Genomic DNA, 24,575 nt, shown 5'->3' with positions numbered 1-24,575 from the left:
ATCTTAACAACCTTTTTTCACCTAATTTGCCTGGATTTAAAAACCATAATGCTTGATAAACAGGTTTTATATATGATAGATGGACAGATACTTTAATGATCCTGAGGCAAATGAATGAGGAGGAAATAATGTATATAATATCTCCCCTTATTGTTTTTGTGTTATAGGTGATTTAAGTTGATTTAATAGGTGATTTAAGTTTAATCACAAAATGATCAGACTTCTATTACAACATTAATGGGGAGTTATATTAATATTATAAATCTGTTTTACACACGTGGATGAAGATGCTGACTCCTTTTTTTTTTTTCAACTTATGAAAATAAAAAATGTGCTCCATCATAGACTATAAAAAAGTGCTAAACAGAAAATAACGAGCTGATGTGACAGATAAACAGACATGTAGATAAATTATCAGTTAAAAGAAATAAAACAGTAAAAACATATGTAACATAAATATAAAGAGCTTATATGAAAATAAAAACGTGCTCAATCATAGACTAAATAATAAAAAGTGATAAACAAACATGTAGAATAATAATCAGTTAAAAATAAATAAAACATTAGTAAAAACATGTAACATAAACACAAAGCTCCTCCCCCTCGGAGACGTGGCAGCTGCCTCACGGGATGAACTCTGACCCGGAAGCACCTTTCACAATCGGCACCTAACAACACGGATGTGCCGTTAGCATCTCTGCTAGCTGCTAACCAAGTCGGGGGAAGTTGCAATATTACCACCTGAACACTGAATCCCGACGAAGCTCCCGAGGATCAACGTGTCCGGTGTTTGTGCGTCTGTGACGTTTAAACGGCACCGGGTATCACCGACGCTAAGTTAGCTTAGCATTAGCTGACGCTAACCGAGGCCAGAGGGCTGCAGCGTCTTGTGTTTTCGCCAACGTGGATGTTTGGTATATGAATGTGGTTTAACCAGCATGTTAACTTCACCCGAGCAGCACGTGTTCACTGTGTAGCTGGAGGTTTCGTGGTTTAGCTCGGCAGGAGATTAGCCCACGAGAAAAAAAGGAGCTAGCAGTCATGGACGATTTCAGCTCGATCAGCCTGTTGTCTCTGGCCATGTTGGTGGGATGTTACGTGGCCGGGACGATACCTCTGGCTGTCAACTTCTCAGAGGTAAGTCCCCCCCCCCACAAGCTAGGATCTGCACCACTGCTTCCTCCAGCTGTTAGCATCTGGAAGCTAACTCTTATCAACAGCTGCCTTCCTGTCTGTGAGGAAGTTTACCTCCTGCACCATGAACCGTGTTGTCACTCATCAGTGTGTGAGTGTAAATCAATGGGACCCATCTCGTGCTGACGTACTGGTTTGTGTGTGTGTTCCTGCAGGAGAAGCTGAAGCTGATCACGGTGCTGGGAGCGGGGCTCCTCTGTGGGACTGCCCTGGCTGTGATCATCCCTGAGGGGGTCCACGCACTTTATGAAGAGATCCTTGAAAGTACGGTTCACCGACACAGGGGTTATAGTGTGTTTTCATAACAGTGTCTCTCTTCTGCAGCATCAATGTTTAGAAGTTCTCAGGATCTATTTTGGATCAAATGTTAAAGGTTCAGTGTGTAGGATTTGGTGACATCTAGTGGTGAAGTGTCACGTTGCAGCTTAATACTCCTCATCTCACCCTCCCCTTCAAAACATGGAGGAGAACCTGTGGTAACTTCAGTCGTCATTAAACTCAAAGTGTTTACTTTGTCCAGTCTGGGCTACTGTAAAAAAAATATGGCAGCCTCCGTAGAGAGGAGCCGCTGCTGATGTAAATATAAAGTATTTAACTATAAAGGGTTCAATCTAGATTAAAGAAAACAACAATTTATACAATTTAGGTGAAATGCACAAATGAAAACATCACTAGGATAATTATATATTTAGTTTCTGCCAATTAATCCTTTTCACCTAAATCTTACACACTTTATACCAGTGCAACTTTCCAGGCATTCCTGGGAACATTTACTAAAAACAAACTATAGGCACTTTAAACTAGTTTAAGCTGGAATGATAGTTTCTGTTGCTCCAGATTTCCGTTTCAAAGTCTGTTCTCTTTTTCCTTTACAATCTTGTACATGTTTGTACTTTGCTGGTTTCAGCGCCTGTTTGAGGTTCCTGACCTGCAGAGTCCAAAGTTTTAAAGGATTTGAGGTTACACGTCCTGTTGGTCGAGCGGTTAAAGACATCGAACCTGTGGCTGAACATTTCTAATAAAAGCAAAAAAGTCTTTGTCAGACTTTCAGGAGTGCCTCAGAAAAACACACAGGTACAACCAAGTGACGAGCTCATTGACACCACTTTATTAGGAACACCTTTGTATCAGCGTATTCATGCATTACCCAATCACATGGCAGGAGTACATAAAATAAATATTAAATACAACCAGTCGACCTTGTCAACCCCAAATGTTTTGTTTTGTGATCATTTGCATTTTAACTGAGTCGAGGAGAAAAGCAACTCGTGTTAATGTTCTCGGTTCCGCTCTGTCATCAACTTGAAGACATTAATGTGATTTAACAGTGAATCTGCCTCTTTCTGTTCCCTCCTCACCCGTGTGTCTGCAGGTGGGCATCACAGCCCCGGCCAGGTCGGGGGTGTGGAGGTGTCCGACTCCAAGGTGAAAGCAGAAGCCGGCCTCGTCATTGAGAAACACGAACACAGTCACGAGCAGCTCCACGCCTGCATCGGCGTGTCTCTGGTTCTGGGCTTCGTCTTCATGCTGCTGGTGGATCAGATCGGCAGCTCTCATGTGCACAACACCGCTGAAGGTGAGCGTGAGAACAAATGCAAAGGTTAAAGCAGCGTATGGGTTTGATTGTTAGAAATGAACAGATCCAGGATGTCTTTGTGGCGACTGTGGTTGGGAAGATGGAGGTTAGTGACAGTAGCTTTGTTATTTGTCTCATCCTGGTTTAATATTGTCTGGAAGAAAAATTATTTAGTTGAATCACAGCCAAATCGCCTCCACACAGCTCAACGGCAAATCCTGTTTCCCCAGATGCTCCCGCGCTCGGAGCCAAATCACCTCAGGGCTTTTATTTGAGCTGCACATGCTCTGCAAACAGGTTTTAAAAGGCAACACATGAAACCACACTGTTCTGTGTGGAGATGCTGATGTGTAATTATATAAGTTTGATTCATTTCTGACCGGGTGGTTTTTTGTCTGGTTCAGATCCAGAGTCAGCGAGAGCCGCCTCCTCAAAAATCACCACCACCCTGGGTCTGGTGGTCCACGCTGCAGGTGAGTCCGGCTTCATTCATCTGTCTGAACAGTTTGACTCTTTAGATCCAGTTCAACAAATACACTGTAGGTGGGATCAGACAAATCCTGTTTGACATAATCCACTCAGACTTTTTATTTCATTCTAAAAGTTTACTTAACTAATCTTTTATTTTAATGTGTCCTGTGTGACCAGTTTATAATTTACAGTTAAAGCGACTCTCACATGGAACTGAGCTTCAGAGTAAATCTAAGCCCCAATCTGTTTTTATTTCGTGTTTTTAACTGGGCTCAGTTATTTCCTTAAACAATATCCTCACCAGGACTTGATGTGTAATCTGTGCTTGCAGCTGACGGCGTGGCGCTCGGAGCTGCGGCCTCGACCTCTCAGACCAGCGTTCAGCTCATTGTGTTTGTGGCTATCATGCTGCATAAGGTAATAATGGTTCAGATCATTATTTAGCAGCAGTGGAGCAGAAACTAATATTTTTTTACTTTCAAAAATATCAAACATGCTTCAGATCTGTGAGCATTAGCTTCTTTTCTTTATCCTGTTTGTAGCAGGTGCTGTTTTCTGATGTTCTATTGAGTAATCTGTGTATTAATTAATAATAATAATAACAATAGCTGGCAGGGGTTTAAATTCTGTTACGATGACAGTTTTCCATCAGTCTGGTTTTAGAGAAGCTGTTTATGAGATCATTGTTGATCTGAAGGGAAACAGTGAGGGGAGGGGTGTGTGTGACACTGTTTGTGCGTCTGCTGTGTGAGACTGACATGTAAACTGTGGACAGTGTGACAGTAAAACAGTTAATGACCCAAATATTGATCCAACAGCATATTCACGAGTTTTGATCCTCAGCTACCTCCATCTTTTTAAATGTATATTAAAAAGCAGTAGTACGCTGTAAACATGAAACAATCTGAACTGTGCTGCTTTGTTGTCTTCAGGCTCCAGCAGCGTTTGGTCTGGTGTCTTTCCTGATGCATGCTGGTCTTGAGAGGAACCGCATCCGCAGACATCTCCTGGTCTTCGCCCTGGCGGCGCCTGTCCTCGCCATGATCACATTCTTAGGCCTCAGTCAGGTAAATATTATAGTAAATATAAATAAATAAATGTTGTTATACTCTAATTGTCACTTTGTATTTTATCATGACATTTTAGTTGGGATTTCATTGGTTTTTCTGGTTATGGTCAACATTTCTTCAGAGCAACAAAATGCAACTAAACCAGTATTTCCTGTTTGTCACTGTAATTATAGTTTTCACAGTAATTAACAGATAGGAATCTCAAATATTTGTCAGGGCTCAAGACCATTTACAAGAGATTGAATTAAATTTCACCAGCTACAATAAAACAAAAAGGTTCAACAAATGCTTTTCATCAACATTTGATCTGAACGTTTCCTGGTGGAACATTTTGTCTCACGTTGTTTCTGTCGCCCCACAGAGCAGCAAAGAGGCCCTGTCAGACATCAACGCCACCGGTGTGGCCATGCTCTTCTCCGCCGGCACCTTCCTGTACGTAGCCACCGTCCACGTCCTCCCTGAGGTGGGGGGCGGCGGCCACAGCCACGCTGCCGCCGGAGGGAACGGAGGGAAAGGATTGAGCAAGGTGGAGGTGGGAGCTCTGGTGCTGGGCTGCCTCATTCCACTGGTGCTGTCTGTGGGGCACCACCACTAGAACCCGGCTCAGGATGGGTTACAGACGGGTGAACAGGGAACGAAGCTGAAACAGAGACTTCAAACTTTGTGGATATAAATGTCTTATTGCTTGTCGGCTGATGGACCTCGTGGACCAGGCTCGTTTCGGGCACATCTCATGACTCAAAACTGGGGTTGACAGGGGGAGTGAGTGACGTTCGGGAAGTAAGAGGTGAAGGAAAACGACGCCACACAACATGGTGGTTTTCTCCTGACACCCACCACAGATCCTGGTACAGCTGCTGTATGTGTTGATCCTTTCCTGACGGAGGCCACCGGACGGTTCGCTCAGTTTATTCACATCACTGTGGAGTTTTCAGTGTTGCTTTATCGTTGCTTGTCCAAAGTCAAAGAATCAACCCTGATTTCGATTCCGTGATGTTTTGCTCGACGGCTGTTGCACAGTGAGATTAAGATCAAGCTCGTGATGCTGAGAACGTTTTTTTAAATTGTGTGTAATTGTACAGCTCTCTTAAAGTACAGAATCATTTGAACTGATTTTCAAGTGCCATAATTGCAAGTTTGAAACAGACCCCTGATGAAACGGCGCTGTACAGACTTTACAGTTTGTAAATGGATATTGTTGTGATGGACACTTGTGTGTTTTCTACAAATGAACACGTTCAGATTCATGGTCCAACTTCAGCGTCACAACAACATCTGTCACTCGTTATTTGACCTGATAACTTTCTGGATGTGTTCATTTCTGTTCTGTTTAACTTGGAGGTGAATCATAAAAGGTCGTTAGGAAAACTCTGTATTGAAAAGAGACTGTTGTTTATTTGAAGGTGGGTGGGTGGGGGGGTGATTACAGCAGGTGAAGGTTCCTCAAGGTCTTTAACTCACTGAACTCGTGTAGGGACCATCGGCTCAGGAGGACACACGTATATAGATTTTTTGGGAAAACTTATTTAGTTTGCTCCTCGAGGATTTATTAATTATACCTGAGCAATAATTGTACAAACTAAAAGTCACCTTTTCCTCCGGAGTGCAGCCGAGTCTGAAATGGGCACAGAGCAGTTTGTTATGTGATTGAAATACCAAGACCCACCTGCTCCAGTAAAACGTTTAACAGTTGATGCATTAAAGCGTCAGCAGGATTCTCCCTCTTGTGTCAGGACTCAAAGCAGCGCTCATGTGTTTGTATATGTACGTTATTCACAGCAACTTCTTCCTTCTACAACTATCATCGTCTCCTGTGTGAGATGGAACTGCTTATAATTTAATTTTTTATTTTATGTTGACAGGGAGGAACTCTGCAGTACAGACACAGAAGGTGACAGACACTATCTCTGTTAAATGTATATATTTAAAGATCTTACACTCGACTTGTCCCTTAATTCTGAACTTCTACGACGAGAGGAAACTCACCGCGGCGGTTTAGCTTCCCGGCGTGATAGAGAGAGAGAAGGTGGCGAGTCGCCTGCCGACCAGCAGCTGCATGACTGTTTTATTTTTTATGAAATACAAAAGGGAGGAAAAAATAACGTTGGCCGACATCATGAGTGTGCAACTTCATCTGAAGCCCTGCTGAGATTTCATGGTTTTCAATTCCTTATGTTAATTCAGGATTCACTGGTGTGTTGTGAGTCCAAGAAACCAAAATATAATCATGTGACATTCAGTTAATGTGGTGGAGACGTAACAAAACCAGAAAATCCTCACATTTCACAAACTGGAACCCTTGAAATTCTTTTTACAAGAAACTAACGATTATATTCCCTGCTCGTGTGTGTGTGTGTGTGTGTGATGCATCGTTTATCAAACGTCTGGAAACTAATACGAAAGTATTTCACTAAATATTCAGACTTAATAAACAGCAACTAAAGTTAAAGCTCGTTTATTGAGAGTTTAACATTAATAAAACTCAGCTCATCATCAGGACTGCGGCTGCAGGATGATCACGTTTGACAAACCACAGTTTAAAGGTTAATTCACGTTGGGTCACATTTTCAGGAAGAAGCTGAAGGAACGATGGATAAACTGCTTCTAAAAGTTTAACAGTGATGTGTAGTAAAATGAAAATGTAGTTTGTGAAGTTATCAGAGGGGAACCACAGTGAGGTGGGAATATTTAAATACTGCTCCGGTTAATTGTCTCTGGCAAAAGCGAGGATTTATATCACTTATCACACTAAATACATAAAAACCTGTTTGATTATCTGTATCACCAAGCTAGAGAGAAGTCGATGTTTAGGACAAACAAGGTTTTAGGACAGAGACAGTTTGTTTAATTGTGTTTTTGAACATGTTTAAGGGTTTTTTTATTGAGTGAATTTAAAGATGTAAAAATAGTGGGATTTGATTGGCCGTCAGCACCTGCCCTTTCAAAGTAAAATTATGTAAACGTGAAAAATCTAATGAAATAAACAAGAAAATTCTCTAATGTTTAATCAGGTCAAATATTTTTAAACTGATGCAGTTATTAGTTTATTTATTAGATGTTTTGCTCATATATTGAAATATTTAAAATTCACTTTGTTCATGTTTCATGTCTCATCACACATCTCGATAAACAACTGTAAAATATCTGCAGGTGAACTTTTAACACGACTCTTACGAACAGGAGGAGATGACGTCACATGTTGAATCCAGAGAGTTTTGGGATCAGGTTAATATTTGGAATTGTTTCTGTTGGCGTTTCTTTCTTTTATTTTTCTTTCATTTTCTGCCATTCCAGAATGAGTCTGCCTTATTTCCATATTTCTGATTGTGAAAATCAGTTGTAAAGCAAAGTGTTTTATGACAATAAAATTAAAGGTTTTTTAAACTGGTGATGATGGTTTTTGTTTTTAATGATTCACACGTGTTTGCTTTATGTTGCTTTATTAAAATCAGTTCTCTATATGAAGTACTGAATTCACCAAGGTAACAAATACTCATGTTAACTAATTTTTAACAAATAATGTAACTTTTCTCTTAAATGAAAAGTGTAAACATCATATTTCAGAGACCGTATTTATAAATAAAACGAGTCTGTGCTCTCCCGTGTTCCTGTGAAGCGGCTGAGCTGTTAATATCTTTATAATCTGGTGTCCATCCAGTCTGACACATGTTCTGTGAATTAATCTGATACTCACGACTCTAAAGCTGCATGTTAACCGCTCGGCTTCTCCATCCTCTTTGCTCGAGAGCCGAGCGGCAGCGGCTCGGCCACAGATGTTCCCCTGATTCACGGCTGATGCTCGGAGGGAAGAAGAGACCAGAGAGCTGCCAGGAGCTGGAGACCTGTCCTGTGACCACAGTATGTGAATAACAGCTTTTACTGGCTGGGACTATCGACTGGGTTCAGATTTCCCTCACCCATCACCTCCCAGTACCCCACCTCCCCTCCTCTCTCCCTCTCCCTCTCCTCTCCTCTCCTCCTCTCCTCTCCCTCTCTCCCTCCCTCCATCCCTCTGTCATCCCTGCTTTCCTCTGGTCTCTGCCGTCAGTCTGCCTCCAGCCGATCAGCGTATTGGCAGCTGCATCTTTCCACCCGGCTGAGTTATTGGAATTTGTTTGCTACTTTCCCTGCTTTGTATTGAAGCTGCACATGCACATCTGTGTGTGTCTCTCTGTGTGTGTGTGTGTGTGTGCCAGCGGGTGTTATTGGGCTAATTGTCATTGATTGACTATTCTGCTTTATTTTTCTATTGATATTTCCCGTGTCGCTCCACCTCCCAGGGCGAGCTACTGTCAGAGAGGATGTTCTCGTCCTCGTCCAGAAACTCTCTGTTCTCGCCCTGGTCGTCCATGGAGCAGTCGGACAGCGAAGGGCTGGACATCAGCACCAAAGTGCAGCTGCACGGCGTCCTGTGGAAGAGGCCTTTCGGACGCCCGTCGGCCAAGTGGTCCCGCAGGTGAGGTTCGATTTCTGTCTGAGGTCATTTTTATATATTTTATCTTCTAACTCCACAAAGAGCTTCATGTTGGTGCAGCTACTCTCCTGCCTCCATAGAAAGTTGATGGTCGGACTCTGGGGTAAGTTTAGAGGAAATCACATTTTTATTTAGTTTTTAAAAAGTTACTTTCCTCTGAACGGCAATAAAAACATGAAATATTCACAGATCAACGCCTCGAGTTAAAAGTTCTAATCATCTGTAATATATTCATCCAACAGTTAAGAATAATTAAATTGACCATTTATTGACACATGTGTGAAGAATAAAACATTTTCATTTGCTTCACAGCCACAGTTCAAATTGTCTTTGCTTAATGTTCCCTCCTGTTGAATTATTCACATCTTTCCCTGTGGGGGTTTTAAAGCCAGACTGTTGACGTGTGTATTAGCGGATGGCTTTATGTAACGACAGGATCAACTTGTGCTCAGACGTTTTCCCGGCCCGGCCTCACTGTGTCCTGAGAGAATATATTTGGACGGTAAAGTGCCTGGATTGGTTCCTTATGTCACGATAATGCTCTTAGTTTACATAACGGCTCAAACAACAATACAGGGGGGTGGGGGGGGGATCCAGACAATCCATTTGCAGCCCAGTCATGTGACCTTCGCTTCCGTCATAAAAGGTCAAAAGAATTTGAATTTGCCAAAACAGAGACTCAGCGGGTTTATGATTTTTTGTTTTTGTCACCAGATTAAAATCGATCCAGTGTCATGATGGTGACAAACACTCTGAGTTATTATTCACCTCAATATAGAAGCTTCTAATTGAGCTTGATGGTTCATTGAGTGAGTGAGAACATGGAGAAAGTTCCTCTTTCATTCCCTGAACTTCTGTTCTATGTAACTTTGGTGACTGGGTTCGATCTCCTGTGAGAATTCAACTGTCACAATCAGGTCCAGTTGAAGAGTGAAGCTGAACGTGGATCAGGTAAAAAGACTCAGAAGTTATTAAACCACTGAGTTTATCTCCAATATTCAGCAGGAAACTTTTAAAATATGAAGAACAGAGTTTGGACAGAGTTTGGTGGAAGCTGAGGATCATGGGTAATATTCACTGTTCAGTGAGTGGGACTCTTCTGTCAGAGCTCGACAGACACCACGTGTGGCAGCAGGGGGCGCTGATCCTCAGTAAAAGTTACATATAGTGTAGCTTTAAACAAATTTAAAGGTACAGTCCAACAGTTTCACGCAGAAAAGACAAAATCAGTCGACGTCAGAAACATCTGAAGCTCAAAATTTAACAGCAGCAGTAGATACAGTGAAAACTAAACAGGATCCACTGTGCAGGTGACTTGTTATTTGAGCCAAACACAGACGAGTTAACTCAAACTGTGATGGTGGAATTATTTAACACCACTTAAACTGTAAAACTGCATGTTGAAGGTTTAGAATAAAGAGAAATCAGACTTATTTAAATATATTTAAATAGAACATCGATATGGTTTTATTGTAGTTGAAGCTGGACGCTGTCTCTGCAGTGACAGACGATCACATGACTCCTCTGTGCTGCTCAGCAGACGTCGGTTCCTCTCGGCTCCTCAGGTCTGACTCACTGCTGCTTTATCCTCTTCCTCGGCTCAAAGGTTCTTCATCATCAAAGACAGTTTCCTGCTCTACTACGCCGAGAGCGAGAAGAGGAGCTTCGACAGCAACAGATACTTCAACATCCACCCAAAGGTGAGCGGCTGCCTCCTCCACCACACTGACACTGAGGGGAAGGAGAAGGAAAGATTAATATCTACATTTAAAATATTTAGATATTAACATTAAGGTGTTTTTTGCCCCTTTATGGGAAAACAAGTTATTTTTCTATTCAAATATTTCCCCTCATTTTATTAATAAGACAAGTTTTCTTACATGCACCTCAACAAGTGGGTTTGGTTATAATTTGAAGAGATGCAGAAGCTTTTTTCTTGCTGTTAAAAACTAAGATATTGTACCTGATGTAATAATCCAGACCCATATTGAGATGATATATGATATGATATATATATTATTATGGTCTGTGTGATGTGTTTGTGTCTCAGGGCGTGATCCCTCTGGGAGGATGTGTGGTGTCGGCTCATGAGAACATGGGGATGCCGTTTGCCGTCGTCATCAACCTGGAGGATTTCACTGTAATAACCTCGTCTCCTCCTCATTCATCAGACTCACAGATGTTCACAGGACATGTTGAACACGTGCACGTGCAGCTGCAGACACACAACAGATAAACACAAATAAACACAAAGAAGGCGACGTATGATAAATACACAACGTTACCTTCACCAAGGAGGTTCTGGTGTAAATATAAATAAATACAGACCATATGTTTGTGTGACTTTCAGCAGGATTACACAAAAACTACCAAAACGAGTTTCTTGAAATTTGGAGTAGTTGTAGTAGTAGTTAATAGTTAGAGTAGTTAATCTGTGGAGCTGAGCAGAACTTTCTCAATTCTTCTTTCATATAAGTAATAACGTGAAGAACCCGACTGATCCAGACACAAACAGGACACGTAACAAACTGAGGTTACTGAGACACGAGCGAGTTACATCATCTCTATTTTCTCACTTTGTTAACGAAACGATTGTTCATCTGCTCCTCAGGGAACCATCGTCCTGGCTGCGGAGTCTGAGGAGGAGCAGCTCCAGTGGATGGAGATGCTCCAGGAGTCGGGGAAAGTGTGAGTGATGTGACACAAACTATTAGAAATCCTCAACTTCTGTGTTGAACAGTGTGTTTAACTTTCACTGATCGGTCTCTGCTCCTGTTGCACTGACGGCGTTGCCCCCCCAGCACGTGGAGGAACTCTCAGCTGGGCGAGGCCATGATCGAGAGTCTGGAGGCTCAGGGGCTGCAGCTGGCCAAGGAGAAGCAGGAGTATCTGGGTAAACATGGAGGACGTCGTCTGAACTCTTTAAAAGATCAACCAACATGAAGCTGTTTGTGTAAAACTGTCTTGTTTCCTTTCTCCAGATAAACTGATGGAAGAAACCGAGGAGCTCAGTCATCAGCGGGCGCAGACAGAAGTGAGACATGTTTACTCACAACAACAACAACAACAACAACAACAACATGAACATGGTTTTAGTTTGTGCTCCATAGATGTTTTTGAAGAAGCAATAAAAGGATTATAACTTGTATTCTTAAGTGAACTTTAGATGCAATTCATGTTTATATGAGTCATTTTTGTCGATTGATTAATTGATTATTTCAGTTTTATTCGTACGTTGTCACAGAATCTTTTACTTTTTAAGATCCACTTATTAAAATAAAGGATTTTTCACTTTGCTCCTGTAGAGAAAGATCTAATATTTGAGTTTATCGTTCAGTTTGTCTGTGACGACACTGAATGTGTTTCTTCATGTGCAGGAGCTGGAGCGTCTGAACCAGGTCCTGGAGGAGGAGAAGATGAAGTTTGAGGAGGTGGTTCTGGAGCTGAAGTCCGAACAGGAGCAAATCAAACAGTAAAAAACTCTCCTCTTGTCTCCTCCCGTTCAGCAGCGTCAGTCAAACCTGTAAAGTAACTTGTTGTGTTGTTGACAGAGACCTGGACGGAACCACTCAGTCCCTGAAAGGAGTCGAGAGCGAGAAGGAGGAGCTGAGCAGCTTGACTGTGATGCTGCAGAAATCCATCGAGGTAGGAAAACAAAAGGCCAAATCAAAGTTCCACAGATTCTTTGTAGTATATATTATAGTATTCACATCTGTTCTGCATTGGTTATTCTGGAAAAATAAAGTTTTCCTAATGATGCAGATACTGATTATCTGTTTAATATCATCTGATAAATCCAATCCAGCTCAAATCCTGTTTAAAATGTGGATTTTAGGAGAAGAGTCAAATTTTATTAAGTTTAAATTTGTTGTTAATTTAAAAAAACAAAACAAACAAAGAAACCAAAACAAAACACAGATTTTAAATGTAACTCCAGCTCCATTCACACTGAAGCGTTTCCCGGAGCCTTTAACAGCAGAGCCAGTAAGTGGACTTTGATTTAAGGTTTTACCTCCACATGTTGTTAATGTCATTAAATAAACATGAGACATCTAACATGTGTTGTACGCAGCACTTTGCTCCTCTCGATCATTATGGACTGAGAGTCTGTGGTTGTGTTTTGCAGGAGCTGTCTCAGGAGAAGCAGAGAACCCTTGAGCTCCTGGGGGTGAAGGAGCAGGAGCAGGCAGAGGAGGAGAAAGAGGAGGAGGAGGGGGAGAGCTCCTGCAGGAAGTCGCCTGAGGATGGAGAGGAGCTCGGGGACGGGGATCTGCTGAAGGACCTGCGACACATCGAGGAGCAGATGAAGCTCCTGCTGAAGGAGAAGGAGCAGGCCGACGAGAAGTGAGCTTGTCTGAATGTTTTAACATCCACAGAGTAAAACTTGTCTCCAGCTAGAAACTCTGATAGATTCACACGATTATTCCACGACTGCAGAGAAACTCTGAGCCTCAGACTGTGTTTCCTCGTCCAAAGGGTCAAACTCTGGAGTTTCCAGCTGCAGTGTTTGCTAATGGCTCAGAGGATGTGACTACTTGTGGAAATGTGTATTGATCCCTGAACCACCAGCCGCTCACAGGCAGCAGGTATCGACTGCGCAGCACTAATGTCGAGCAGCGACTCACAGCTTCGTGTTTCCATCAGCAGCTGCAGCTTCTGCAGACAAATACAGAAACACTCACACAGTTAGAGTACAGTTTGTTTCTGTCTCATTTCTACAATGTTCAATTCAAGTTATTTAGAGGAAACATGTTTATTTTACAATAAATATTTATATTTACTTACAACAGAAACCTTATATATATCTGTTAAATATATATATATATATATATTGAATCTTTCATTGATCCCCTTGGAGGAAATGTGGGTTTTACAGCAGAACATGAACAGAACAAATAGAGTTAAAAAAGAATAGAATCAAAATAAAATAGGAAGAGTTATACACAGAATACAGAAATTGAAGTAGTGGCAGTTTATTCAAGTTTATTTCCCCAAAGGTCAAACTATTTATTTCAGTGTCTCACAAAGGCAAAATTAAGTTTTATACAATTCTCTGTGTTTGCTGTTTTAACCTTGGATCTACATCACAGGTGTGTGTCTGTGTGTTAGTGTGTTTGTGTGTTAGTGTGTAACTCCACAATCACTTGTTATTTCTGCAACAAAGCAGCATGATTTTAATCTGATGGAGTTTGTGAAAGGTTTTTAAATCCGGGCGTCGTGCTTCATGCTTGTTCTTGTGCTTCAGGCTGAGGGAGAACGACCAGCGAGCTAAAGACCTGCAGCAGGAGAGAGAGTTCTACTCGTCTCAGGCCCGGACGCTGCAGCAGTCGCTCTCTCAGCTCACTGTGGACAAACAGCAGACTGAGGCCGAGCTCAAGGTAACGCAGCATGACTCAGCAGCTCAGACTCAGCAGCTCAGACTCAGCAGCTCAGACTCAGCATGAGGTCAGCACATTGAGCATCCACCAGGCCTCAGATAGATGGTTTCACAGGATTGTTTTTCACTTCCTTTAATACTGCAAGATTTTACATTTTCACTAATTTAAGGTGTGTGTGTGTGTGTGTGTGTGTGTGTGTGTGTGTGTGTGTGTGTGTGTGTGTCTCAGGGGGAGATCGAGTCTCGGGTGGAGCTGGAGCAGAAGCTGAAGCAGGCGGAGGAGGCTCTGCAGGATCTGGAGAAAGGCCTGAACTCACTGGAACGAACCAAAGAGCGAGACGAGAAGATGAAGGGGGACGTGACTCATCTGAGGAGTGAGTGCATCCGTCACTGGGACCCCCCCATCGGCATGTGGTTGATCCAGTTTGAGGAAACTGGTTGATACAGATTGAGACAAAACTCCAGTTGTTTCCAGTCACTTTTGCTAATACATGGAATACACACCTGACCTGTACATCAACACATTTACTCCAACAGATGAATAGTAAGACAAACACACACACACACACACACACACAGAAACACACTTGTGACTGCCTCCATCTGGACAGAAAATGTATTACATGTTTATTTTGACATCATATCACACTTGACAAATGTCAGGATGATGATGTGTGTGTGTGTGTGTGTGTGTGTCTGTGATTGAATTCACAGAAAATAATCTCAAACTGTTCATCATCTCCGTGTAATTAAATCATGATGAAAATTATAATATTTAAATATATTGGTTCACTGTTATCAACAAGTTTAGATTTGAGCACCTTGTGTATCTGATGTGTATCTGATGTGTATCTGATGTGTGTGTGTGTGTGTGTCCAGAGTTCTTCGAGGAGTGTATCTGTGCAGCAGAGATCGAGGCGAAGCTTCCAGCGATCATGAAGAACGCTGTGTATCTCCACAAAGCTGCCGCTCGCAGGATCAAGAGCTGCCGCATCCAGAGGAGAGCGTCCAGACGCCACTGGTGTGAGTGGGACGACCACGACACACACAACCTGTTCCTACTGAACCCACTGGGTTCACGTCTACAGCAAAACACTTCTTATTACTCTTTAAAATGTTATTTTACATTCATACAAGCTCACGCAGGTGAATCAGTGTCAGTATGAATCATGTTCGTTCGGCCCCTGAAGCTAAATATCAGCCTGAAGTGTGTTTTAATCTAAACCTCCAAATTATTTTATCTTAAATTTGTCAAACTGTATATTTGTTTTATTTTGAGTATCACAATAACACTAATTATGTGTTAATGACACAATTTGTAATATATAGAGCTGTAACTCGATTACAATGATTATGCTTATTATTGATTCATTGTTAAATTAATGAAATGAGAAACAAATTACTTATTTTATAACCGACCAAGAGTTCAAATACTAAAGATTTTCAAGTTACAATGAGATAAAAACTGGAACCAGTTAAAGTTTGGTATTAATGCTCATTTAATATAAAACAATTAATTAATTATAAGAATTTCTGTCTATTAATTTTCTATTGATAGACTAAGGTACTCATGTGATCTGTTTAATCCAACAGCTTTAACATCTTATCAGATGTTACTCAATGAGCTTCCTGTTAGAGTCATACATTCTCTGTGTCTCTCTGCAGTGAAACACTCGCAGTCGTTCGCCGTCACCAGCACTGCCGGCGGCAGCATGGAGGATCTGAGGGAGACGGCCCGGCGCCTGACCTCCGACAGCAGCTTCAGACAGAGCGTCTACAAGATCATCACTCGCAAGGACGCCTCAAACACCTGAGAGGAGGGAGGGCGAGGTACCGCAGGAGAGAAGGTCCCGAGCTTTACCTCCTCACAGTCAGTGAAGTAGAGATCCTCATCCCAAACCCCCCCCCATCACACAGAGGAACACACAGAAATCAGTTTGATCCAAAGTCATAACAAATTCTACTGAGTGCATCAAAATAAACCTGATATTCAGTTTGTAAAAAATCTCTTCATGGACGTGGACAGAACCACAGAATCTTTAAGTCCAGAGGAATGTGGACAGAAGACGTTTCTGTAGCAGAGTTGATGAGTTTTCAAACAAAAACATGTGGATGAAGCCTAAAACTATTTAAAACCGAGGGGGCTGTTAGAAACTATTTCATAAAATAAAAACTTTTCATCTTTTACGTCATCAGGAGTCTGACAACAAATCCTAACTTTGTCTGCAACATAAATAAACATCAAATCAATTCTATCCATCATCTTATTACTAACTAATTACTTGAAAAAAAACAAAAGTGAAAGAACTGATTTTTAGTTCCTGTTGTTCTGTCGTCCATGAAACAGTTTGACTGTTGAAAAATAGATTTTACAAAAGCAGTGTCCTCATCAAACAAGTGAATAACACTTAACCAAGTATATTTACTCAGGTATTGTACTTGAGGTACTTAAACCTGAAGCCACGACTTATTTCAAGAACATGTAAAGAGATTTACCCTCTAAACTTCTCAGATGGTTTCATTTAAAGACTTTTAACAGCTAACGTGTTCAATATTTCACAAAGATGAGAGAAAATGAAAATGTTTTGATAAAAACTGAACTTTTAGTGAAGTAAAACAAGATCAAATGAGCTCGTGTAAAGAAGTTACCTGACGTTCAACACACTGTAGCACATGAAGAGATGATAGTGTAGAAACCTCACTGGTGTTTAACAAGCCGTCTGTGTGACTGTAGCCTCGCACCTTCACTTTCTAGAGTTTTCATCACTTTCTAAAATGCAGTCTCTGAGTTTTCAGGCGAATATAAAATCAGTACAAGTATAAAATATTATAAAATATTTACAGGTTGATTAGCAGATAGAAAAGATGATGCACGTCCATCTTGAAAAAATGTTTGTTTTTATTCTTCTCGTTTGTCCAGATGTGAGTTAACAGAGCGTTCATGACAACAATGATCTCAGACGTGTCTGATTTTAAAACGTTTCATTATTGCTACATATGAAAATCTGTTACTGTCGAAGCAACTCAATGTAATTTAACAGAAGCAAGCAGATGATGATAATGTACAGATGTGAAGCGACCTGACAGCAGAACGAGGGAGGAGTAAAGGAAGAGGGTCATTGAAAGGACTGAGCAACATGCCTTGATGCTAATAAAGCTGAGTTTGAACCTTGTAGAAGTCTCATTTCATTTCTGCAGGTGAAAGGTCGTCGGCTCTCACACGTCCCGTCATTAGCAGCACAATAAATGGCACTGTTACTGGTTGAATAGAAAAACTTTGATGTGGATCCAGCGGAGGAGGAGAGACTGGTTCGCCTCACACATACACGGCTCAGTGTGGGAGGTTCAGCTGGGGGTGGGGGGGGGGGAGTCCAAGGTCACATGACCAGGACCTGCAGCACAGAACAAGACAGAATTCTGTTTACGTCACATTTATATGGGAAACACTTGATCTTAACCTCCCTGCTTGGTTTAGTATCGGTGGTTTAAAAGCTAGTAAACGGCTTCTAGAACAATAAATTAACTGTAAAAAACAATATAAAGACATTTTAATTGCTCATGATGTCATTTCTTCATGAATAAAGAGATAAAACAGTAAAATGTAAAATATAGTGTCACACAATATGCATCAGTATTGATTATGACACAAAATATGACATAGTATCTCATATTATAGTGAGATTTCAAAAAGTTATAAAACTTGAACCAACTGAGAATTTAGTGAAATGTCACAAGTCAAGGTGACGTCATGTTTCAGTTTAGAATCCGACCTGCAAACGTGTCGTTTTATGTTCCTGCGTGTTCATGTCACCTGACATCACAAGCTGCCACTCGCCCTCGAACCTTACGTCACCTCCACTTGATTATCCTCCGGCAGCCGTGTGGCTCAGTCGGAGCCTTAAGCCGCTCCTCTGCTACGCTAATGCTACAAATCTCAAATTCATTCTGGCTTTTATTTCGGTGTTTAGCAGGAATCCAGACACACGACTGTCTGAAGTGCTCGTTCTACTTCCTGTCCACATGTGGGTCGGGGGCTGTGGTGGAAGGTTGTTAAATGTGGCTGTGGTCATTTCTCTGATGTTAATCTAACAAACCTTTTCTCTGTAACTCTAAAGAAACAGAAGGAGCTGCCACGAGATCCAGCGCCCCACAGGCAGTCGTCTAATAGTCCCACGCAGTCTCATTCACCTCCTGCTGCTCTATCCCATCTCTATCGCCATGGCAACAGCTCCATCACAGGGTGCATCGCCCTCTTTTTTTCAATCTGAGAGATTGTAGGATTAGTGCAGCCAGAGCTCGGTTAAACTCGGCTTGAGTGTTTGTTAGGGAGCGTTTTCTCCTGCCCCTGGGCCGGCGACACCCGGTGGTTCCAGGCGTTATGTGTCTGGTTTCTCCATGTGTCTGACAGACTGTCTGTCTGTCTGTCTGTCTGTCTGTCTGTCAGTAATTCTACTTTGTGCGCTGAAGGCCACGGCAGCGTAACAAAACATTAGACATTACATAACCTGTAAAGGAAATAACAACTGGTACCTGTTGACCTTGGTTCGGACACCAGGCAGCTGCTGGTATCTGATCCACTGGAGCAGAGTGAAGAGGTGGTCGTCTCTCAGAGCACTTCACTGTTTATCGTAGGTCTTGACGAAGATGAGCGGGAGGAAGAGTGGTTCCACTGCAGGAGCCACTGTCCTCTGATGCTCGTGCACACGGACTTCCTGTGCTGGATTGTCGGCCTGGGGCTTTATTTCTTATGTATAAAAAAACGGATTCTCTCATTGTTGCTTCAGGGGTCTAGAACCATCTTTCTTCTGCTTTTGATTTCTTCTTCGGCTTAATTTCCCCTCACAGGAGTGCTTCCTTAAAAGCCCCTGCAGTTGTCATGGACTTGTGCTTCCTGGTAAACAATGATTCTTTTCATTCGGTAGCTGAGAGACAAAGTAGAGAGCAAAGAGAAAGAGAGTCTCTGCACTCTCGTCTAACATGAAGTCTACTGGGTTCCCACACAGGCTCTAGAGGCGGTTTACTGTATAACAGCTGAAGATATAGGTGCTAAGTCTCATTTCATCCATGATACAAAATGATTTGGTTTGCTTTGATGGAATAAAAATGATCAAAATGTAATCAAAGCAGCTGATGGGTAAAGATATGTCAGGACAAAGTAACACTGTGGGGGTGAGGAGGAAGAGGAGGGTAAAGCTGTTGGGTGATGAGGGTCATAACGAAGGCAAGAGCCAAGCACAGGACCAGAGAGTTCACGCCGACGCGGTGGGTCTACTTCTCGTCCATGCAGGCTTTCAGCTGCGCTTCCAGGTTCATTTTATCAAACGTACGCATGTTGGTCTCCTCCCGCACTTTGTCTCGCACGTGGAACGAGGCCCGAGCCACGGAGCGAGCGCTCTCCAGCACCGCCCTCTTCTCTCTGAAGATCTGCTCGCTCTTCTCCAGCTTCCTCTCGATGGACTGCAGCAGCTCCGTGCGCCTCTGCTTCTCCTCCTCCGCCACGCGCTGCCTGTTGAGTTTCTGGAGTCGCTCCTTCTCCTGGCGGCTCTGGGTGGCGCGCTGAGCCTTCTCCTTGGCCCTCTCCTCGGCCACTAGAGTCGCCTGCTGGGCTCGCTTCTCGGCCTCCTTCGCACGAGCCTCCAGCTGCTGCTGCTGCTGCATCTCACGCTTCTCTGCAGCTTTGCGTGTTTTCTGGATCTGCTTCTCCTCACGCTTGGCCTTTTCCTTCAGCTCCTGCCCTCGACGCTCCACTATCTGTTCGTAATTCTCCAGGGAGCGATTGAGCTTCTCGTCCGCTGCCCTCCTCGCCTCCTCCCTCTCCTCCTGTTCTCTGCGAGCGATTTCCTGTATCAGGGCGGCGTGACGTCTCTTCTCTGCCTTGTTCAGACCCCGTCTCTCCTCCTGGGCCTGGTGCTCCTTCTCTTGCCTCTTCAGCTCCGCCATGGTGAGCTTCTCTTTCAGCAGCAGCCTCTCCTGCTCCAGCATGGCCGCCCTCTCCTCCTCCAGCGCCTTCAGGTTCTGCTCTTGTAGAACTTTCTTATGCTTCCCCTCTCGTGCCGCCTGCTGTAACCTCAGCAGACGGCTGCGCTCCTGCTGCTCGGCAAGCTCCCTCCATCGCTCCTCGCTCTCCTCGGCCTGACGCATCTTGGCGGCTGCCGACTGGCGTTCCTGTTGGCTCAGTCTTCGCTGGCGTATGGACACCTGTGTCTGCCACACTCGCTGGCACTGGAGCACGGCACGCTGCTTCTCTCTGTCCTCCTGCTCTCGCCGTAGCTCGTCCATCCTGCGCTCGCTGTCCCACTGGAGATGAGCCACGTAGCGGGTCTGACTCATGATGTCTTCCTCCTGATATCTAGCGAGCATCAAGGCGGCGATTTTGCGGTCGCGCTCGGACACGGCCTTCAGGCCTCGACGCCTCACCTCCCTCACTATGCGCTCCACCTTCTGTGTCGTCTGAGGAGAGTGGCTCAGGTCGCCGAGGCTGAGGCTGCGACCCATCAGGGAGTTGAAGGTCGCCATGGTGCGAGCGCGGGGGCTGGAGAATTTCGCCCAGTGATCTCGTGCACCGTCCCAACTGTAAGAGGAGGAAGCCCCGGACTCAGAAGAGGTGCATGTGGTGGTCGTGGTGGTGGTGGAGGTGGAGGAGCAGACAGGTTCCATCCTTCGCTGTAGGGACTCCATTGAATGGCTTTTTACTTTCCCCTTGGATTGAGATCCAAGATGTCCGTTGTGCTGAGAGAACGCTGCTCCTGTTACACCATTAGGAGGCGCCCCAGAGCTCTGACCTGCAGGCTTTGACACCGAGGATGCTAATGTGGAATTGGCTCTGGGGAAAGAAGGCGGTTTCGGTGTTGATCTGGGGAAAGTGTTTGAGGATTTACCGGAGGACTTCCTGACTACAGGCGGAGGACCGGACGAGAGAGGCCGCGTGGTTTTGACTTGTTCGGTTGAGGAGGACGAAGGAAGTTTGGCAGATCCTTGGAAACTCTTGGATGATGGCGTAGAGGTCGTGGAACCATTTTTTGAGGATTGAGGAGACTTTGCTTGGGCAGGTTTAGAGGGGGTGCTATGACTGGAGGCTTTAGATAAAACATCTGGACCTGGTTTAGAGGTTGGACCTGATGCTCTGGAGGAGGCACTAGCATCAAGGGCTGAGCTGGAGGTCACTGCAGGCCCAGATTTAGGAGGCTGACTGGAGCCAGAGGAAGATTTATCCAAAGAGGAGGACGACACACTGCTGCTGCTGTTGACTGTCGCCTGCTGGATCCTTCTCTTCTCCTCCCTGACGATCCTCTCCCTCTCCTCCCGGCACTGCCTCAGTTTGGCGTGCCTGTCCCTCTCGTAGACCTCAAACATCCCTGTAGCGACGCGCATGGAGCGTCCGGGAGCCTCTCGGGCGAAGTCGGCGAGCGGGCGGGGCAGCAGCTCCACGGGTTTGACCCCACATCGAGCACATGCCTCCAGAGAGCGGGGGCTCGTCAGCACGTAGCGGCTGCCCTCTGCAACCGGCGAGTCAAAGTTGTACAGGTCCAGGTGCAGCTTGGGCGACGGATCCGTCTGAGTCTGTGGCTGCTGAGGCGTTGCCCCCTGAGAGGCAGCGTCTGGCCCCGGCGGGGACGCAGCGTGGCAGGGGCTCGGCTCAGAGCTGCCGGTGGGCGGCGTCTCGAAACCAGCATCTCCATCCTCTTCTGTTGTTGTGCCGTCGGCTTCTTCTGGCAGTCGGGGGTGTTCAGGGGCCACAGCCGGCGTCTCGAGCTGTGGACCTTTACACTTGTTCTGCTCCTCAGCCTCCGAGGGGTCGACCATAGTTGGGCGATACTGTGGGAAGAGAGAGGGAGAGGTGGTGAGGGGGTGACAGTGGACAGTGGGGGGGGGTGTGGTACATGTGGATCAAACAGTGGGAAGAGGTTTCAATTAGAGGATTATAACATTCAGTCCAAGGCTTAAGAGGGATGCAGTGGGTGGGGGAGGGTCAGAACTCAGTCTGCACGCATGCATGAGCACATATTCATGCACTCAGTGATTTTACACCAGATGAGACATTTCCCCTTCAGGGGAAGTGACATAAAACACAAACACCACCGTCCTTTAATAGAGGAGCTATTTTTGGCAGAGTTACTGGGCTGAGAGAATCTGATTACTCATCTCTTTCACTCTACATCACACAATCAACCTAGAAATCAAACCAGGGCCCGGAACATACATAAATCATCAGCTCATAGTAAAAACTGGGAGATGAAATAAAGAGATAGAGAAGAGGAGAAGATGGAAATCAAATCCCTGGTTGGATCTATACGAGGCGCAGGGACTCACACAGTGAAGGCCTGGACTTCTCTCCAGTGCATCAGCAGCCTCCTCTGCAGACACATGTGAAAAATAGATGCACTATTTTCTAGATAAAACAAAAATGTCTCTTGATCCAACAGATTGAATCGGATTGTGTGTTTAATGCGCGGCTGCAGTTTGCTGCGCTGCAACGAGGACAACATGAACGTTGTCTGATCCCTGTGGCTTCATTTCATGTCGCACCACACACACACACACACACACACACACACACACACACACACACACACACACACACTAACCTGCCAGTTTGCAGAGCTCTTTCTGAACCGGTGCTTTGTTCCCCTGTAATCCGTGCAGCGCCCCTTGTCCCCCGCATAATATCAGGTTTCAGGGGAGAAGCCTCGGGCCGCGGACCGGGGATGGAGCATCACATCGCCGCCATCCTCCAGCTGCAGGAGGGCGGATCGCAGACGGAGCCTGTCACCGGGAATCAAACCTGCGTCCTCCTGGCCTCCTGGATCAAAACAGAAAACCTGCCTCCGCGGGGAAGGTTGCGATTCACAAACGTCTCCTGTGCCGCTTCCTGTTGTTGGTCCCTGCGCAAAGTGCGTCCCCTCGGTCTCCACCTGCTCCTCAGCATCATCATCATCACCATCCCTCCATCTCTGCCTCCGTAGCTCCGCCCGCTCGAGGGGAAGCTGCTGAACACACGGTGCAGCGGACCCACACCAGGCTCAATACACACAACAACAACAACACACTGATGGTTGTGTTGCTGCTGCTGCAGGCCCTGTCCATCAATGTGTCCCTACGAGCATCTTCATCATCATTTCATCCAGTTAACATCATCATTTATGATTCTTTATTGTTTATATCGTTATTATTATTATTTGTATTCACGGTAATTAAATATGTATAATTTAAAAAAATGTGTGGTAAACTCGAGCGTAATCTAATAATGTTTTTTTTAAATCTGTGGCCCATCGTAAATCCCATATTGTGTAACAGCTGCCACCCACACCCTGTAGTTACTCAATACAACAACTAGAGGGCGCTATAATATCATAGATTCATGATTTGAGTGTAGCAGCATCAGGTTAATAGATGAGGGACACACACACACACACACACACACACACACACACACACACACACACACACACACACACACAGCTCACTTCACTCTTAGCAGCATGTTTATCTGCTTACAACAGTTTTCTAATCTTTCCTGGTTCTTAAATCATTATTCAAGATGTGGGGGTCACACAGGCCTGATGTGGCCTGATGATCTCAGAGTTATTTAATAAAGATGAACACTAACATCTGCTGTGTGACGACCGGTTGATGCCTGTGCAGCAGATTTAGCTTGAGGTGAGAGGTCAGAGTCCCAGTGACCAGGATTCAGTGGTTTTTACAACTTCGATACAGACACTTCAATCTGATTCTTTAATCTTAACTGGTTTTGATTGATTTTGTAAATATGGATGATGCACAATGACTGAGTTTGCATTTGAAACATGTAAATCATCTGGAGCAAACCTCACAGAAGAGTTTTTTATTGAGTCACTTTATGATTTATTTTGATTTGTACTCCTTTCTTTATGTGCAGGTCTTTTTCTTTTCTTCTGAGGTGTGTTGTAAAAGTAAGACGGGAGGAACATGTGCGTTTTGAGGGGTGTTGTGTAATCCCATAAATAACCAGACTGATATATTGATAAAATCTGTTTACATGAGCCTTTCATGGACATATTGGTATCGACATTTATGTTTGCTAATATGTGCTGAAATTAAAACTGTTATTTAACAGAATAAACAGAAAAGATGTGCAATTATATTTATATTTTATGTTCCTCCTAATATCTTTTTCACCATCAGCCCCTAAACGTCTGTGATGTGTCTGTCAGAGATAGTTTCACCTCATTGCTGTTAGAATCAGTTTTAATAGTTTTATGAGTTACTGAAAGAGGTAATAATAATATAACAGTAGTGTAGTGATGTAGTGTGTTTGTATTTCAACAGCCTGGTCTGGTTCTGTCCAGTCCGAGCGGTTGAACCAGGATTAGATAACTCTGGGTGAAAATGGCAGTGATGGTGACCCACTAAACTCCTGACCCGGTGTGGGGAACA

The 24,575-nt window shown here is 44.0% G+C and overlaps 3 protein-coding genes across 5 annotated transcripts; 2 read left to right on the top strand and 1 right to left on the bottom strand.

Moving 5' to 3' along the window:
- The first annotated feature begins 615 nt into the window (after window positions 1–615).
- slc39a9 (solute carrier family 39 member 9) lies at window positions 616–7,700 on the top strand. Its single transcript, XM_035168331.2, has 7 exons — window positions 616–1,137; window positions 1,350–1,458; window positions 2,567–2,770; window positions 3,175–3,243; window positions 3,573–3,658; window positions 4,174–4,308; window positions 4,673–7,700. The coding sequence occupies exons 1-7, from the start codon at window positions 1,042–1,044 to the stop codon at window positions 4,904–4,906; spliced, it is 933 nt and encodes a 310-aa protein (XP_035024222.1). The 5' UTR covers window positions 616–1,041; the 3' UTR covers window positions 4,907–7,700.
- Window positions 7,701–8,030: 330 nt separating this feature from the next.
- plekhd1 (pleckstrin homology domain containing, family D (with coiled-coil domains) member 1) lies at window positions 8,031–17,335 on the top strand. Of its 3 annotated transcripts, XR_004697723.2 has the most exons (15): window positions 8,031–8,169; window positions 8,592–8,767; window positions 10,392–10,485; window positions 10,836–10,925; window positions 11,397–11,473; window positions 11,587–11,678; window positions 11,767–11,819; window positions 12,163–12,257; window positions 12,337–12,430; window positions 12,912–13,129; window positions 14,031–14,163; window positions 14,392–14,536; window positions 15,042–15,185; window positions 15,828–16,074; window positions 16,106–17,335. XR_004697723.2 is itself a non-coding variant. In XM_035169133.2 (14 exons), the coding sequence occupies exons 1-14, from the start codon at window positions 8,107–8,109 to the stop codon at window positions 15,974–15,976; spliced, it is 1,623 nt and encodes a 540-aa protein (XP_035025024.2). In that variant the 5' UTR covers window positions 8,031–8,106; the 3' UTR covers window positions 15,977–17,335. The 3 variants fall into 3 exon arrangements, 2 of the variants coding, with proteins under 2 accessions (XP_035025024.2, XP_035025025.1); XM_035169133.2 differs by having other exon boundaries at window positions 15,828–17,335; XM_035169134.2 differs by lacking the exon at window positions 8,031–8,169 and adding an exon at window positions 8,395–8,411 and having other exon boundaries at window positions 15,828–17,335.
- On the bottom strand, window positions 17,044–23,261 carry ccdc177 (coiled-coil domain containing 177). The gene is made up of 3 exons (XM_035169132.2): window positions 22,748–23,261; window positions 18,693–21,977; window positions 17,044–17,554 (listed from the first exon to the last, which is right to left on the bottom strand). The coding sequence occupies exon 2, from the start codon at window positions 21,963–21,965 to the stop codon at window positions 19,431–19,433; it is 2,535 nt and encodes an 844-aa protein (XP_035025023.2). The 5' UTR covers window positions 21,966–21,977; window positions 22,748–23,261; the 3' UTR covers window positions 17,044–17,554; window positions 18,693–19,430.
- Window positions 23,262–24,575: the final 1,314 nt, after the last annotated feature.

This window comes from Hippoglossus stenolepis, chromosome 10 (genome assembly GCF_022539355.2).
Source record: "Hippoglossus stenolepis isolate QCI-W04-F060 chromosome 10, HSTE1.2, whole genome shotgun sequence".
In the NCBI taxonomy this organism is placed as follows: domain Eukaryota; kingdom Metazoa; phylum Chordata; class Actinopteri; order Pleuronectiformes; family Pleuronectidae; genus Hippoglossus; species Hippoglossus stenolepis.
This window is presented reverse-complemented; position numbering and strand designations above follow the sequence as displayed.